The 16,395-nt window shown below is 32.5% G+C and overlaps 2 protein-coding genes across 4 annotated transcripts; both read right to left on the reverse strand.

Moving 5' to 3' along the window:
- Positions 1-6,764: 6,764 nt before the first annotated feature.
- Positions 6,765-9,705, reverse strand: LOC111379561 (probable LRR receptor-like serine/threonine-protein kinase At2g16250). 3 transcript variants are annotated; one of them, XM_023002958.1, is made up of 7 exons: positions 8,977-9,705; positions 8,637-8,744; positions 8,408-8,448; positions 8,054-8,189; positions 7,927-7,949; positions 7,565-7,711; positions 6,765-6,979 (listed from the first exon to the last, which is right to left on the reverse strand). In XM_023002958.1, the coding sequence occupies exons 1-7, from the start codon at positions 9,561-9,563 to the stop codon at positions 6,972-6,974; spliced, it is 1,050 nt and encodes a 349-aa protein (XP_022858726.1). In that variant the 5' UTR covers positions 9,564-9,705; the 3' UTR covers positions 6,765-6,971. The 3 variants fall into 3 exon arrangements, with proteins under 3 accessions (XP_022858726.1, XP_022858724.1, XP_022858723.1); XM_023002956.1 differs by lacking the exon at positions 6,765-6,979 and adding an exon at positions 6,986-7,231; XM_023002955.1 differs by lacking the exon at positions 6,765-6,979 and having other exon boundaries at positions 7,240-7,711.
- A 2,493-nt stretch (positions 9,706-12,198) lies between these two features.
- LOC111379566 (probable LRR receptor-like serine/threonine-protein kinase At2g16250) lies at positions 12,199-13,249 on the reverse strand (the record flags this gene model as incomplete). The annotated part of the gene is made up of 2 exons (XM_023002962.1): positions 12,199-12,454; positions 12,687-13,249. Coding segments are annotated over 2 exons (675 nt in total), but the record flags the coding sequence as incomplete, so codon positions are not given.
- Between the last annotated feature and the right edge of the window lie 3,146 nt (positions 13,250-16,395).

Here is a 16,395-nt window from a genome sequence, read left to right on the forward strand (position 1 = left end):
ATAAATAGACCTATCAAGTCATAATCATTTTTATCGTATAAATGTTAGACCAAATTTATATGCTAGACCAATTTAAAACACAATTATAGTTCAAACAGTTTACAACAGGAAAATATTCTATTACCAGTTGGTTTAGATGCTCAATTTTACCTACTTGCTTCTTACAAATGCTATCAAGCTCCCTCTTTCTCCAAGGCCAAAGGTAAATCATTCTCTGTATCATATTAATAAGGATAAAATTTATTAAGTTTAATGATTAGGATATAACCTAGATTTTTGTAATAAAGTTTTACTTGACAATCTAAAATAGGCTACTAACTTGTTTCCATCCAAAAATAGCTAAATAAAAACTGATTTGATAAGAAATAAATAAATAATACTTATGGCAGCCTTGTCTCGCTCCTGCCTTATGACACCAAAACAGTGGGCAACATAGAGACAAAATGACCCATTGAGTCCATAAACCAGCATATAATCAAAAATCAAATTACTGTACACAAGTTCCGACGAATTTAACTAACATTAAGCCTTCACAAAGCAACCATTTTCAATACCTTTTAGTCAAATAAACTCTAAAGACAGCACAATAGTAGATGGAAAAATATATATTTATAATTACCCTTATTCAAATAGTAAATCCTGACCAGTAAACAAGTGAAATTGTCAACCACAGTAGGAATATAGAGAAGAAACATTTTTTCAACTTATTTCCCAATTACCACTATAAACATAGTCAAATCAAGGCCACAGAATTAGGAAAATGAGTTTGAACCTAAAAGTTTATTAAACCTAAAATAAATATGGCCTCACCGAAAGAAACCAACAAAATCTGCAATTCAAATAAATAACATTTCATTAGCAACATTGACCATAAAAAATCCCAAAAAGGGGGTAAAGATTGAAGATACATTAGTAATTAACAGTTTAAAAATACCTTGTCTTATGGTCTACTAACTAACATACAATGAAGCACAGATTTGGAGAGCAACTTTGAAACGATCTTAGATATGAGTTTTCCTGGCATATGCTTATTCGTGGCTGTAAATTTGGTGCTTCAATAAATTACTAATGTCTAAACACATTTAAAAAGTCTAATGTATGTGATATATAATTTAAGCTCTCATTCTACTATCAATATGGGCTTTTCTAGTTTAATTCTCATCAGAAAAGTAATCTATGCCATGTAGAGTAGAGAAAGCAAGTGATTAACTCAATTTTGTTAGCATAGTGAAATGAAGGCCCTTCCAATGGAGCAGAAAATTTAAACTCTCCCAACACTTTTTGAACTAAAACATACAATGTTGCTTTATTGAATTCCTCAACAGACGTGAAAGCCAAAGCGTTATTAAGTCCAGACTTCACATCAATGTAAAGGGCATTCTAGCAATCAATATTCCAGTTCCAAGTTGAAAGGAATTTAAGAAAATAAACATGTTGATTAGTCTCAGAAAATGCTCATATAAAGATAATAGAGAGCACATAACAGTCGAGTGTATGCATGGAACCACCTTTACAAAAACAAGAGAAGCCGGATGACAGGCAACAAATACAGTATCATAAGCACAGCTAGTCGAAGCTTTCGAAATTAGAAAAATACAGACCTCAATTGATCGTATAAGACTATGTATACGTAATAGTCTAGTTTAGTAAATTTGATTAGCCAAGAAGATGATTAAGAACGTGCCCGATGAATAACAGTACCCCAGTAATTTCATCAAAGAAGTCAAATTTTTTGCTTTAAGAAGAAGTTGAAACATTTTTATTCATCATCAGAGAAGATATTTAACATCAAGCTCAAGTTAATTGCAACTCAATAACCAAGATTTATTGCATAGCCAAGATCAAACTCAATTCCATTGAAACTTGGAAAAATTCATACAATGAACAAATCGTTCTTTGAGAAATACTGACTCGGACCAAATAAGTTTGTCAATGGAATTCCAAAATCTATATTTAATTCAAGCTCAAATTCCTCTGGCTAAACTTGCTTGTGTTTATTTACATAATAACGTGTTTGGAAGTGTTTTTAAATAGTTCAAATTACGAATGGATAGAAATGAGTGGCTCCTCAAAATGTGTAAATAAAAAGAGTGTTCACAAACAATTTATAGAAACGAGCAAAAGTAGTTTAACTAATTGAACTAAATTTATTTTTCATTGGTAATACTGAACATCCACTCCAGCTTTCCCTTAACAAAATTAAAAAACAATGGATAAAACAATTAATTGCAATAAATTTTAAGTTCAACAATCCAATTGGAAGAAACAACTTTCCCATTAACCAAACTAATAAAAATGGATGAAATAGACCAATTGTAATAATTTTTGAAATTTGTTTTGAAAATTTCGTCCCCTATTTTGCCCAAAAGTAATCATATTTATTGTGTCAAAACCATCAAATTGAATTTCAGAAATATACACAATAGAGTCCCGATTAAAAAAATGAAATTTGACAGCACGCAAACCACTTCTTGACACCAATAATAAGCAAACCCCATTAGCGAATGACAAATGAGGCCCACCGTCAACGAGAGTTACAAGCTGAGAGCCAATCACCAATTTCTGGGCAAAATTTCCACTTTTCTGGGGAGGTTTCGTTAAACTTGGAACAAAGATAAAGGGAAAAAGATCAAACACAAAAAATACAGGTTGAAGGAAATGGAACAACTATAAACAAAAAGAGGAAAATGAAGATTTCATGATAACTTCAAAATATCACCCTTTTGAAGCACATTTTGATCATAATATGTAATGAAATAAAGCTCAACCTAAAACCCAATTTATAACCAAATTACACAAAAGTTGAAGCTCATACATATATAGGGAAACACCTGCCAAAGGATTTTTGCTTTGATTTGGGTTGGATATCTTAAAAGATCGAAAACAAAATGGGGAAAAATCGATTATTTAACAACACAACTTAAAAACTAGAAGAAACATACATAAGAGTAAGAAATTGAAGGCGTGAGAAGTATACTTACCCGTATATGTCTCAATTCCTGCAAATTGTTTGTATTTTTTCCTACCATTGAGAGAGAGAGAGAGAGAGAGAGATTAGGGTTAAAGCAAGAGAAATTCGTCAAAAAAAAAAAAAAAAGAAGCAAAAATGTAGGAAGAGCACCTCAGAAGAGTAATAAAAATGAAATCATGCTTTGTGCCTCCAGTGTTCCTGCACCTCCAGTATTGGACTGCTTATTTGGCAATTCTCACTCCAATAACTACAAGCAAAGGTGCGAGAATACTGGTTACTATGTAGGCTCTGATTTTTGTGTGAAAAATGGGTTGTTTGTAGTCTCTAATTTTTGTGTGAAAAATAGAGAAATAGAAGATTGTAGGTAGGAGAAAGAAAAATGGAAACGATGGTTGTGTATTGAAATTGAAATAATTTTGAAACTGTTAAAATCGGGATGGGGTGAAAGAATGAGATTCAACACTATTGTAGATATTGCATCTCCAAATATTAGAAAAGGCATGACCATAACGTATGAAAATGGAGAACGGAAAAGGCAAGACCAGTAACTTGGGATTGGTTTACTATTCCTTCTATAGTAGCAACTACTTCCCCTTTTTAAGAGAAGTTAGATGAGTGAATCCTTAGCATAGACTAGAGAGAAGGGAAACATACACCACCATTTTTTTTTTAATAAATTGAGTTAGGGTAATAATTATAGAATTATTTTGTTGTGTTCATGAAAAGTATATTTTAATTACTGTGTGCATAAAAGTGATGTAAGAAATAATATTTGTGGGAACAATATATATTGGCCTTTTAATTTTTTATTGAATTAGAACTATAATTATAAATTTGTTATGGTGCAATTATTGAAAATGTGTTCTAATTTTGGTGTGATTATAATATACTGTAAGTAAAATTTGTTGCGGTAATATAACTACCCCTCAAAATAGATATTATAACACTGTGTGTAAATTAGTATAATTAATTATGATTGATTTACTCATAATGCTTATGTTAAAGCATATTTTTGGCCAATTATTATTTATAATAGTGTTTATGTACAATAAAGGTCCGTCTGATTGCGAAGATTGAATTTGGGTGAAAAAAACGAATTCTAGAGAACTGAATTGCCTACAAATTATTTTCCTGAAATTTGTAAATTTATTGTATTTGATTGATATAATTTTTCAAGTTGAAAATGTTGAAATAAAAGTGTTTTTGGTATTCGTTTGACTTTGTTTTATATGAAAATTGTCAATTAAAGTAAAGGGATAAATTTTACTGGTAGGGGAGATAGAATTTGTTACCATGGCCTAAAAAAAAAATCAAGAAAATCATCTGTTTTTGGTGTTCGTTTGACTTTGTTTTATATGAAAATTGTCAATTAAATGAAAATATTTTTTTTTTTTTTTTTTTTACAATTACGGATAGAATTTGTTTCCATTACCCAAAAAAAAAAACCTGGGAATTCCATTTCCCACCATATAGGTGGGAAAACAAATTCAATGAAAAGCTGGAAATGGTCACCATGTGAAGCAAACCTGGAAATTCAATTGTCAAAAAATAAATGCCTATCAAACACCAACAAAAGTGGAAAATGGAATTTCCATTTTCCATGTAATTGGAAGTGAATCAAAAACTACCTAATAGATATCGGATCATAATAATCGATACATATTTATTAGGGAAAAATTGATTATTCTTATATTTAACTTTACATTTTGGGGAATGTGAAATATTCCGCAAAATTACAAAATCAGGTCATTGTCACACACACACACACAGAGACATATATAAACATATATATCAGTGAACGTATGAAAATAGCACCTTTTATTTAAATTATACTAAAATATAAAAAAAATAATATTTACTCTTTAAAAAACAATGATCGACGAAATCAACAATTGAAGTATTTGCTAATTTTGGCATACATTGCTGTAATTAGAAGAAACGTTGAAGGTATGTTGTGAGTTTTATTATAGGGAATGTGAATCGTTCCACCATGTGATCATGTATCACATTTGTAACATATAATGTGCTTTTAAAACAATTTACTCCGATATATTCTAAATCGTATGATTGCGATCAATTTATATGTCATGAGTTCACATGAGATGTGATAAATAATCGTGACTCTAACTATTCCTATCTTTAAGAATTGCAATAATTTTGTGTGATGATTATTCAAGTAAACTTAAATGATTCCCAACTATGACATTGTGACATTTGACGAGAAGTTTAGCAACATATAATTATGGCTCGTATGAGTCATATCCATTCTATATTGTAGAATTGTAACCTTTTGACCATGTAAATGAACGATAATGATTATACTTCTTAATACAAATCCAGTGAACGATTTACACACCCCCTATATCGCGATAAAAAAAAGAGAATATATCATTTAAGTAATCTTAATTTTGAAAATAGCATCAGAATTGTAAAATTATAAATTGTAAATGAAATTATCAAGTTTTTGAATTAATTAAATTCCTAAACATTTGATTAAATTATTTTTATTAGTAACTTAATTTGTCAAAAGTAAAAGTTAAATATTCGTTTGGTCTAATTTTTAATTTATTACTTGGTCACTGTTTCGGTCCAATTTTTTTAAAAATACAATTTTCTCAATACTCATTTTCAACCTTATATTCTCATATAAAATAATGTTACACGTAAACTCAAAATTTTTCATTATTTTTTAACAACACATTCTCCAAAAATCATTATTTGAAAATATATTTTCCATAAAAATCTCATTTCAGTCACTGTTTGACAACTATTATTTGAAAACTTTTTTTTTATAAACTCATGTTCAATTATGTATTCACACAATAAATATTTTACACGTAAACTTAATTTTTTTTTAACTTTTTAATTCCACATTCTTTTAAAATTAATATTTAAAATTTTATTTTTTTAATAATGATCGTCAAATAGCGGCTTAATAGAGACAATTAGCAGCTTAGGCCATGTTTGATTCTCATTTTGAGAAAAATGCATTTTTTTCTCTTTTCTTTTTAACCACACATTCATCATTAAAATAATATTACACGTAAATAAAAAAAAATTCTTTATTTTTCATCAACACATTCTCCATCAATTTACTATACTAAAATTCATTTTTCCATAAAAATTGGTGTCAAAAACTCTCTAGGTCCATTGATAACTGGATTAGAATGTGAAAAGATCTTGTAAAGCCCAATTAGAAAGCATGTATATCCAACCATAACCTATGTCCGTTAAAGTGTTATTCTGTTATTCATGGAGCGAAGGGGGACAAATGAAACGGCAAAAGGTTTCTTCCTCTAGATTATATTGTGCTCGGTGTATTTTCATCGTCCAGCCAGTAGCAACCCCTCCCCTAATATGCACATATTGTTCCTTTTATATAATGCAACCTAAGTCATTATATGCTGCAGAGAGTGATACCTGGGAACATCATCATTCGTCAAAGGGGAACACGAAATTATGTTGGAATCGGCAAAGATCACACTCTCTACGCTTTAAAGGAAGGCTGTGTCAAGTTTGAGCGAACGCAAGTGGGTGCATGTCGAGCCAAAGGATGTTCATGAGGTCCACCCCGTCTATGCAAGTCCCAAGACGAAGACAGCAGCTTAAAGCCTTAAATTTAATATCTTCTTGAGACTATATTGCTGATGTAAACTTTCACCCGTAGATAGTGTTCATCTATCAAGTAAGCTGATAATACTTAAATTCTGCCTCTAATTTTGAAAGCTAAATAGCTTGGTTGTTTTCTGTTTTTCAGATCATTTAAATTTTTAGGTTACCATAAATAAATCTGTGTTGCAATTGCAATCTTTTATTGGGTTTTTCTATGTTAAAATTATATGCTTACAGAACATCATTTTGTCATCAAATTTACATCAAGATTGAAATTTGTTAGTTTATGTACAACAGTAATTAGTGGTGCGAATTGCAAAAGATTCTGCACGCGATTCTATTGAAGAAACTTCATTAGGTGTCCAGTGTGCTGAAATGTCGCCCCTACTTAGGCACCTGCCATTTGTGAATCACATAGCCGAAAAACCTGTGTTATTCCCTGGAAACAGTATCTGCAGACTGGAGTGTATTTTGCTTGTGTACATTCCCAGCTATCTTGAAGCGATTATACCTCCTTGGCCGTGATGTTCTTGGCTCAAGTAATCTTTCTTAGGAAGTGCCAGAACTTATTAGTGTCCTGTTCTTCGACTAATGCAGTTTGGACAATGAAAAATTGTTGGGAAAGATGAAAAGACAATGTGCATTTCCCTGTTTGGTAGTTCAGAAGAATATGTAATTCTTGTGTATGATCTAGATCAAAACCTAGTTCCTTTTCTTTTGTCTCTTTTTTTCTCCCTTTTCTCTTTCACGTCATCTATCTGTTCACTATTATATAAGCAATAATATACAAATAACATTATTCATGATATGTTCTTGAGTTATTCAAATCTTCCAAATCTTTAAGCACAGATTTCATTTGCGGCCGTGATGAGGGAACGGGATCGAGGCAAGATTTTGCAAGACCAGCCACAGCCCATAGATTGTCAAACTCACACACATTCGAAATTAATAATGAAGGGTCAATAATGCTTGTCTTGTTACCTTCGTCGATGTGACGTAGCATCACTTGCAACCAATCCTGTGCCATGACATCACTCTTCGCACTGATTCCCAGTTTTCCTGTTACTAACACAAGTAGAACCTTTCCAAAGCAGTAAACATCAGATTCACAAGATCCTATAGCTCTACCTGGCCAGGTGGAAACAGAAATGAATTTTGGAAATTGGTTGAACTAAAATACTTCATTTGATGGTTTTTGAATCAACTTAAGAGTGTTATGCGCATATTAATGGTCTCTGTGATCTGAAAATCCACACTAAAAGGAGCATACGTTTCTACCCTTTAAGTAGTTCAATAAGTCAAGATGAAAACAATAATGTACATCAGAAGAAATTTATACAAACCAGAAGCGTCTTCTTCATATATCCTGCACAAAACGAATACAAGCTAGTGTCAGCATCCTCTTTAAGTGTTGCAGCATAATAATAGCAGTACATAAATCACAATGCAAATGGTATTAGTTCTTGTTACAATTTCAGTATGTCCGATGATTTCGGAACTGCATTGCTTTGGACATCACTCCTCGTACTGATTCCTCGTTTTCGCGTTACTAACTCAACCAGAACCTTTCCAAAGCGAGAAACACCAGATGCCCATGATCCAATACCTGGCCAGTTTAAAACAGATATGAAATTTCGAAATAGGTTTAACTAAATTCTTCATTGAGTAGTCTTTGAATGAACTTAGGAGAATTACGAGCAGGAGGGTGGAAACTTTTCCACTTTATCAGGTCATTTGCATAAGAATGATCTGAGAATGCATACTGCTCTACCCCAAGTAAAGATTTTAAAGAAAATGCACGATTATACAGAAAGTTTCACAAACTGAAAGTGTCTTCTTGATATGAACTGTCTTCTTGATAGGTCCTGCATGCAAAGAATAAACACAAGTGTTAGGGTAATCCTGGTAATATAAGTGCTGCAGCATAATAGGAAGGAAATCTAAATTAATCATAAAGAAAAGTTCTGTCAGCTCTTCGAGAGTGCTCATAGCAGACACTGGTACATCTGAAACTGAATTAAAATATTGTGTTAAAGCAGTTGCAATCAATCACCTGGTAATCCTGTCTAGGAGAGTGTTTTCTTCATTGCAGGCTCGACTTAGGCTCCCTAATTTCACATCATAATTATCATCAAGAAGTATGCTGCTGGCTTGAACATCTCTTCATGAGTTCACAAATTTTTTACCAAAATTAGATCCATTGGGTAGGATTAAAGCTTAAAACACGAAAAGTAAAGAATTTATTCCTTAGCTTTAAACATGTGAATGAAAAAAGCAAAATAACACATTTGGTGGACTGTTCTTAATCTCAAGTCTCTTTATATTCAACCACTATATCAGAAAACATAAGTAGTTTGAGAATATCAAGACGAGGACAGAGTTACAAGGAATACCCGTGAACAAGAGGTGGATTACACTCATGATGTAGATATACTAAACTCTTTGCAGTCCCAATTGCGATTTGCATTCTAGTTCTCCAACTCCACAATTTTAAACCGATATTGCCATTAGGCTTCGTAAAAGAGAAACTGGACAAGTCTCCATTGGGCACATACTCGTAAACTAGAAATTTGATATCCTCGTCTTCAAAGCAATGTCCCAAAAGACGTACAAATCCTGAATGAGCGACCTTGCTATAAAATTCCAATTCTGAAATGTATTCATATGGACTGACTAACAGCAAATCAATTCTTTTGATGACGACACTGGTTGAAGAATCCAATTTTCCTCGAAAGAGATCTCCTGAGCGACCGCACTTGATTAGGTGTTTATCAGCGAAACTATCAGTGGCGTTTTGAATCTGCTCATACTCGAATGATTTGCTGATTTTGGAGAAGTTGAGGAAAAATGAATGGAAACCCGGAGGAAATTCTGAGGAGATTGAGCTGGCAGTCGAGCACTGTCTGGCAATCTGCCGAAGCTCTGCTCTTAGCAGAGTGGCTCGGACTAGCCTCTCCCAGTTGTCGTAAGCCAGAACCATCTTAGTTTCAGCTTTGCTAACTCAGGTTCATATGCATCTGGTATATATTTGTAAAATTGTATAACGTAGGAATTGGATCAAGTCAACTGCATATCCCTGCCCTCAATCCCTTGCTTGCTAAGTCTATGTTTCTAAGTCTACATTTTTTACTGAGAAAATTAGGTCCAGTGCTACATAAAGTCAATAAAATGAATGATTTTAGGAAAATTGCAACAACGGTCCCAAATCTTTGAACCTTTTACAAACTTTACCTTAACTTTTAATTTGTGCCATCAACGATCTCAAACCTTTAAAAAATTAGAACCTTCTCTTTCCGACATCGTATCACACAATTTTTTTATGTCTCACAAAGATTTCACTCGGAAAACACTCACTATGGCTTTTTCCCTCTATTAAACTCACCACTCGGCCTTTTACCACTCAAACTCTCCCTCCAAGCACTTCAAAGAACTAAGTGAACTAAATCAATTGTTTTACCGACAATTCAAACAAACTGAATATTAATCAAAGACCACGAGACTCAAAGGACTTGAATAAGTGGAATAGATGAATGTTTTGACACGAATATGTTATAGACTCAAAAGAAGAATGACAGATTCGAACCCAATTGAATATCCCAAAAATCAAACACAATGTAGGAATTATTGTTGGTAAAAAAAACACAAAATCAAACAATGATATCAAATTTTTATATATATATATATATTTTTTGTTTTTGTGAACAATGCTTCGAGATGAACAGTACCTCGAATCTATAGTAACCCTTTTTTTTCGTTTTTGTACTCTTTTTTTTTTTTTCTCCTTGATGAAAGAAGATGAGTAAACTACCAACAACTCAACAAAATGATGAAAAGAAAACAAGAATGAAGAAAAAACTAAGAAAGAAAAATTAACGACCCAAACAAATAAAGAAAAGATATAACCTTCAATTAATTTGGAGCCAAAGTTCTGATACCAACTGATGCGAACCCCGTAGCAGCGTTGACTACGAAGCCCATAATGAGATTAACGAACTCAAGAAAGCCAAATTAATCCAAAATTTAGTATTAACCCAAAAGAAAGACGAACCAAAAAACTCAATAAGAACGACGCTTGAAAGACCCCTTGATCACGCAATCCAAGAATTAAATCTGGTTGTTTGAACGCCACAAGTTAACACTTGAGAAGTTCGAAATTGTTCAATTAAGAACGATGAAGAGAAGACAATACGCCTCACTTTTAATTCAATATCAATAATGTCAAAAGGCCTTTAACAATTGAATGGAAACTCCTATTTATACTAAACCTAAAAACTAGATAAAAATCGTGCAAAAGTCGAGCAAAATCTCCAAAATATGGAATAAAATCAAAAGCTAACATAATATGGAAAATTGCCAAAATTGAAAAATTCGACAAATTTTTGGCCTGTGCGGTCGCATGATTCAACAAAAATTCCAATTAAAGTTTCGGTATGCCACTGTGCGGCCGCATGGTGTTTTGCCTGTGCGGCTGCAAAGGCTTGTTTTCAGCATCTGGTTTCGTCGCCTAATAACAAATTGATCCAAATTGATTCGACCTTCGACCCGAACATGAAAATTGTTCCATTTTGAGTCCCAAACATGGTTCCATCAATGGTTTCTTGAACGAGCAATCCAATCGTTTGTTTCACTTGCTTTGCTTTTGATTGCGTCATTGGTCCGCCATCGACTATCAACGAGTCTCGTCTCGCACTTGCTTTCGTCGGGCTTGACTCCTGGATCATATCATGTTGTGTTTCTAAAATTAAGTTATATTCTATATTTGGTTAATGCAAGTGAAGTATAATCACATAGCGATAATATGTAGAAGAAAATAACTATTCCCTGGATAAATTCTAAGATTTTGATTAGTATTTCTCATTTTTTTTGAGTGGTTTGTTACTTCCAACTTATAGTGCATTATATTCCTAAAATGAGGTTATATTCCATGATAAGTATAATTCATGCACTTATTTAGACTATATTACTAAATTTTTATGTTGTCAAAATATTAATTTCTATTTAACTTGGGTTGATTTTCTTTTTGTTTTTAGTGATTGACTCGTTTGAAACAATTGGAAAGGAATAAAGACAAAATCGAATAAAATCTATAATTTCGGATCAAATTACACAAGTTTGAATTTGAGAAGGACATTGGTTGCACATGGATGACTTCAAGGACTAAACTGAATGATTTTAAAAGAATTGAGGGCTTGAAGAAAAATATACATTAAATGGGCCTCAAGTAGAGCTAGCATGGTCCGGTTCGGTTTGATTCTCTTTAGAATCGAACCGAACCAAAAATTTCAGGTATTTAGTAAGTGAAATTGTCGGATTCAAATATAGTTATGGAACCGTTTGGGTTTGGTTCCATATCATAATTACATTTTTTAACATTTACAACAACACTACATAAATACAACTAATAACATATTCAATCATAGCTTTTCCAAATTAATGAAGTCCAATTCAAAAACATATCAATAACAAGTTGTCCAATAAGATTAATTTAACAACATATATAAATACCAAAAATTAGATATTAATACTAAAATATTGGCGATCCATATCAATAATTCATTTTCTTCAACATTCAAGCCTTCAAGTCTACATAAAACACAAGTGTTAGGGTAATCCTGGTAATATAAGTGCTGCAGCATAATAGGAAGGAAATCTAAATTAATCACAAAGAAAAGTTCTGTCAGCTCTTCGAGAGTGCTCATAGCAGACACTGGTACATCTGAAACTGAATTAAAATATTGTGTTAAAGCAGTTGCAATCAATCACCTGGTAATCCTGTCTAGGAGAGTGTTTTCTTCATTGCAGGCTCGACTTAGGCTCCCTAATTTCACATCATAATTATCATCAAGAAGTATGCTGCTGGCTTGAACATCTCTTCATGAGTTCACAAATTTTTTACCAAAATTAGATCCATTGGGTAGGATTAAAGCTTAAAACACGAAAAGTAAAGAATTTATTCCTTAGCTTTAAACATGTGAATGAAAAAAGCAAAATAACACATTTGGTGGACTGTTCTTAATCTCAAGTCTCTTTATATTCAACCACTATATCAGAAAACATAAGTAGTTTGAGAATATCAAGACGAGGACAGAGTTACAAGGAATACCCGTGAACAAGAGGTGGATTACACTCATGATGTAGATATACTAAACTCTTTGCAGTCCCAATTGCGATTTGCATTCTAGTTCTCCAACTCCACAATTTTAAACCGATATTGCCATTAGGCTTCGTAAAAGAGAAACTGGACAAGTCTCCATTGGGCACATACTCGTAAACTAGAAATTTGATATCCTCGTCTTCAAAGCAATGTCCCAAAAGACGTACAAATCCTGAATGAGCGACCTTGCTATAAAATTCCAATTCTGAAATGTATTCATATGGACTGACTAACAGCAAATCAATTCTTTTGATGACGACACTGGTTGAAGAATCCAATTTTCCTCGAAAGAGATCTCCTGAGCGACCGCACTTGATTAGGTGTTTATCAGCGAAACTATCAGTGGCGTTTTGAATCTGCTCATACTCGAATGATTTGCTGATTTTGGAGAAGTTGAGGAAAAATGAATGGAAACCCGGAGGAAATTCTGAGGAGATTGAGCTGGCAGTCGAGCACTGTCTGGCAATCTGCCGAAGCTCTTCTCTTAGCAGAGTGGCTCGGACTAGCCTCTCCTAGTTGTCGTAAGCCAGAACCATCTTAGTTTCAGCTTTGCTAACTCAGGTTCATATGCATCTGGTATATATTTGTAAAATTGTATAACGTAGGAATTGGATCAAGTCAACTGCATATCCCTGCCCTCAATCCCTTGCTTGCTAAGTCTATGTTTCTAAGTCTACATTTTTTACTGAGAAAATTAGGTCCAGTGCTACATAAAGTCAATAAAATGAATGATTTTAGGAAAATTGCAACAACGGTCCCAATTCTTTGAACATTTTACAAACTTTACCTTAACTTTTAATTTGTGCCATCAACGATCTCAAACCTTTAAAAAATTAGAACCTTCTCTTTCCGACATCGTATCACACAATTTTTTTATGTCTCACAAAGATTTCACTCGGAAAACACTCACTATGGCTTTTTCCCTCTATTAAACTCACCACTCGGCCTTTTACCACTCAAACTCTCCCTCCAAGCACTTCAAAGAACTAAGTGAACTAAATCAATTGTTTTACCGACAATTCAAACAAACTGAATATTAATCAAAGACCACGAGACTCAAAGGACTTGAATAAGTGGAATAGATGAATGTTTTGACACGAATATGTTATAGACTCAAAAGAAGAATGACAGATTCGAACGCAATTGAATATCCCAAAAATCAAACACAATGTAGGAATTATTGTTGGTAAAAAAAACACAAAATCAAACAATGATATCAAATTTTTATATATATATATATATTTTTTGTTTTTGTGAACAATGCTTCGAGATGAACAGTACCTCGAATCTATAGTAACCCTTTTTTTTCGTTTTTGTACTCTTTTTTTTTTTTTTACTCCTTGATAAAAGAAGATGATTAAACTAGAATAACTAAACGAAACGACGAAAAGAAAAACAAGGACGAAGAAGAACTAAGAAAGAACAATTAAAATAGAATAAGAAACTAAGAAAACAAAATTAACAACTCAATAAATAAAGAAAAGATATAACCTTCAATTAATTTGGAGCCAAAGTTCTGATACCAACTGATGCGAACCCCGTAGCAGCGTTGACTACGAAGCCCATAATGAGATTAACGAACTCAAGAAAGCCAAATTAATCCAAAATTTAGTATTAACCCAAAAGAAAGACGAACCAAAAAACTCAATAAGAACGACGCTTGAAAGACCCCTTGATCACGCAATCCAAGAATTAAATCTGGTTGTTTGAACGCCACAAGTTAACACTTGAGAAGTTCGAAATTGTTCAATTAAGAACGATGAAGAGAAGACAATACGCCTCACTTTTAATTCAATATCAATAATGTCAAAAGGCCTTTAACAATTGAATGGAAACTCCTATTTATACTAAACCTAAAAACTAGATAAAAATCGTGCAAAAGTCGAGCAAAATCTCCAAAATATGGAATAAAATCAAAAGCTAACATAATATGGAAAATTGCCAAAATTGAAAAATTCGACAAATTTTTGGCCTGTGCGGTCGCATGATTCAACAAAAATTCCAATTAAAGTTTCGGTATGCCACTGTGCGGCCGCATGGTGTTTTGCCTGTGCGGCTGCAAAGGCTTGTTTTCAGCATCTGGTTTCGTCGCCTAATAACAAATTGATCCAAATTGATTCGACCTTCGACCCGAACATGAAAATTGTTCCATTTTGAGTCCCAAACATGGTTCCATCAATGGTTTCTTGAACGAGCAATCCAATCGTTTGTTTCACTTGCTTTGCTTTTGATTGCGTCATTGGTCCGCCATCGACTATCAACGAGTCTCGTCTCGCACTTGCTTTCGTCGGGCTTGACTCCTGGATCATATCATGTTGTGTTTCTAAAATTAAGTTATATTCTATATTTGGTTAATGCAAGTGAAGTATAATCACATAGCGATAATATGTAGAAGAAAATAACTATTCCCTGGATAAATTCTAAGATTTTGATTAGTATTTCTCATTTTTTTTGAGTGGTTTGTTACTTCCAACTTATAGTGCATTATATTCCTAAAATGAGGTTATATTCCATGATAAGTATAATTCATGCACTTATTTAGACTATATTACTAAATTTTTATGTTGTCAAAATATTAATTTCTATTTAACTTGGGTTGATTTTCTTTTTGTTTTTAGTGATTGACTCGTTTGAAACAATTGGAAAGGAATAAAGACAAAATCGAATAAAATCTATAATTTCGGATCAAATTACACAAGTTTGAATTTGAGAAGGACATTGGTTGCACATGGATGACTTCAAGGACTAAACTGAATGATTTTAAAAGAATTGAGGGCTTGAAGAAAAATATACATTAAATGGGCCTCAAGTAGAGCTAGCATGGTCCGGTTCGGTTTGATTCTCTTTAGAATCGAACCGAACCAAAAATTTCAGGTATTTAGTAAGTGAAATTGTCGGATTCAAATATAGTTATGGAACCGTTTGGGTTTGGTTCCATATCATAATTACATTTTTTAACATTTACAACAACACTACATAAATACAACTAATAACATATTCAATCATAGCTTTTCCAAATTAATGAAGTCCAATTCAAAAACATATCAATAACAAGTTGTCCAATAAGATTAATTTAACAACATATATAAATACCAAAAATTAGATATTAATACTAAAATATTGGCGATCCATATCAATAATTCATTTTCTTCAACATTCAAGCCTTCAAGTCTACATAAATAAAATAAAATTCTTGAATTAGAATTCATAGAGATATATTTTTAAGTATTACTAATACTTACCAACTATTTGATTTTATCATCAATTGTTTGACTTGCTATACGAAGAAACTCCACAAAAAGAATTGAAAAAGCACAATTAACAAACATAAATAAACTAAAAATTGTTCAACTAATAAGATTTAATAAGAAAAAGAAAACATATATATTATTACTTGTCTCAATGCTCTCATAAAACTTTGTCTCTTCAATGCAAACTCTATCTTGGGAAACTTTCAAAAGTCTATATTCTTCCATTAGTCAGTTTTGTGTACAAATCAAGGCCTCGGCTGTTTTAGGAGCTAAAGAACTCCTAAATGGATAAAACATGTGCCCTTCAGTACTAACAACCGACTCAATCAATCAATCACCTAATTAGTTAATTTGTTAATTTGTTTAGAAAAATTTAAATAATTGGATTTATTCAATATAAAAAAATA

The sequence above is a fragment of the Olea europaea genome, unplaced genomic scaffold (genome assembly GCF_002742605.1).
Source record: "Olea europaea var. sylvestris unplaced genomic scaffold, O_europaea_v1 scaffold2004, whole genome shotgun sequence".
In the NCBI taxonomy this organism is placed as follows: Eukaryota; Viridiplantae; Streptophyta; class Magnoliopsida; order Lamiales; family Oleaceae; genus Olea; species Olea europaea.

Bases quoted from the DNA above. Each gene is read 5' to 3' on its own strand.
- LOC111379561 (XM_023002955.1), bottom strand. From the start codon at position 9,563: ATGGTTCTGGCTTACGACAACTGGGAGAGGCTAGTCCGAGCCACTCTG. The intron at 8,745-8,976 runs GTATTCCTTGTA...GAACTCATGAAG, and splicing joins AATCCACCTCTTGTTCACGG to AGATGTTCAAGCCAGCAGCA. The intron at 7,950-8,053 runs GTAACAAGAACT...CGTTTTGTGCAG, and splicing joins TCATCGGACATACTGAAATT to GATATATGAAGAAGACGCTT.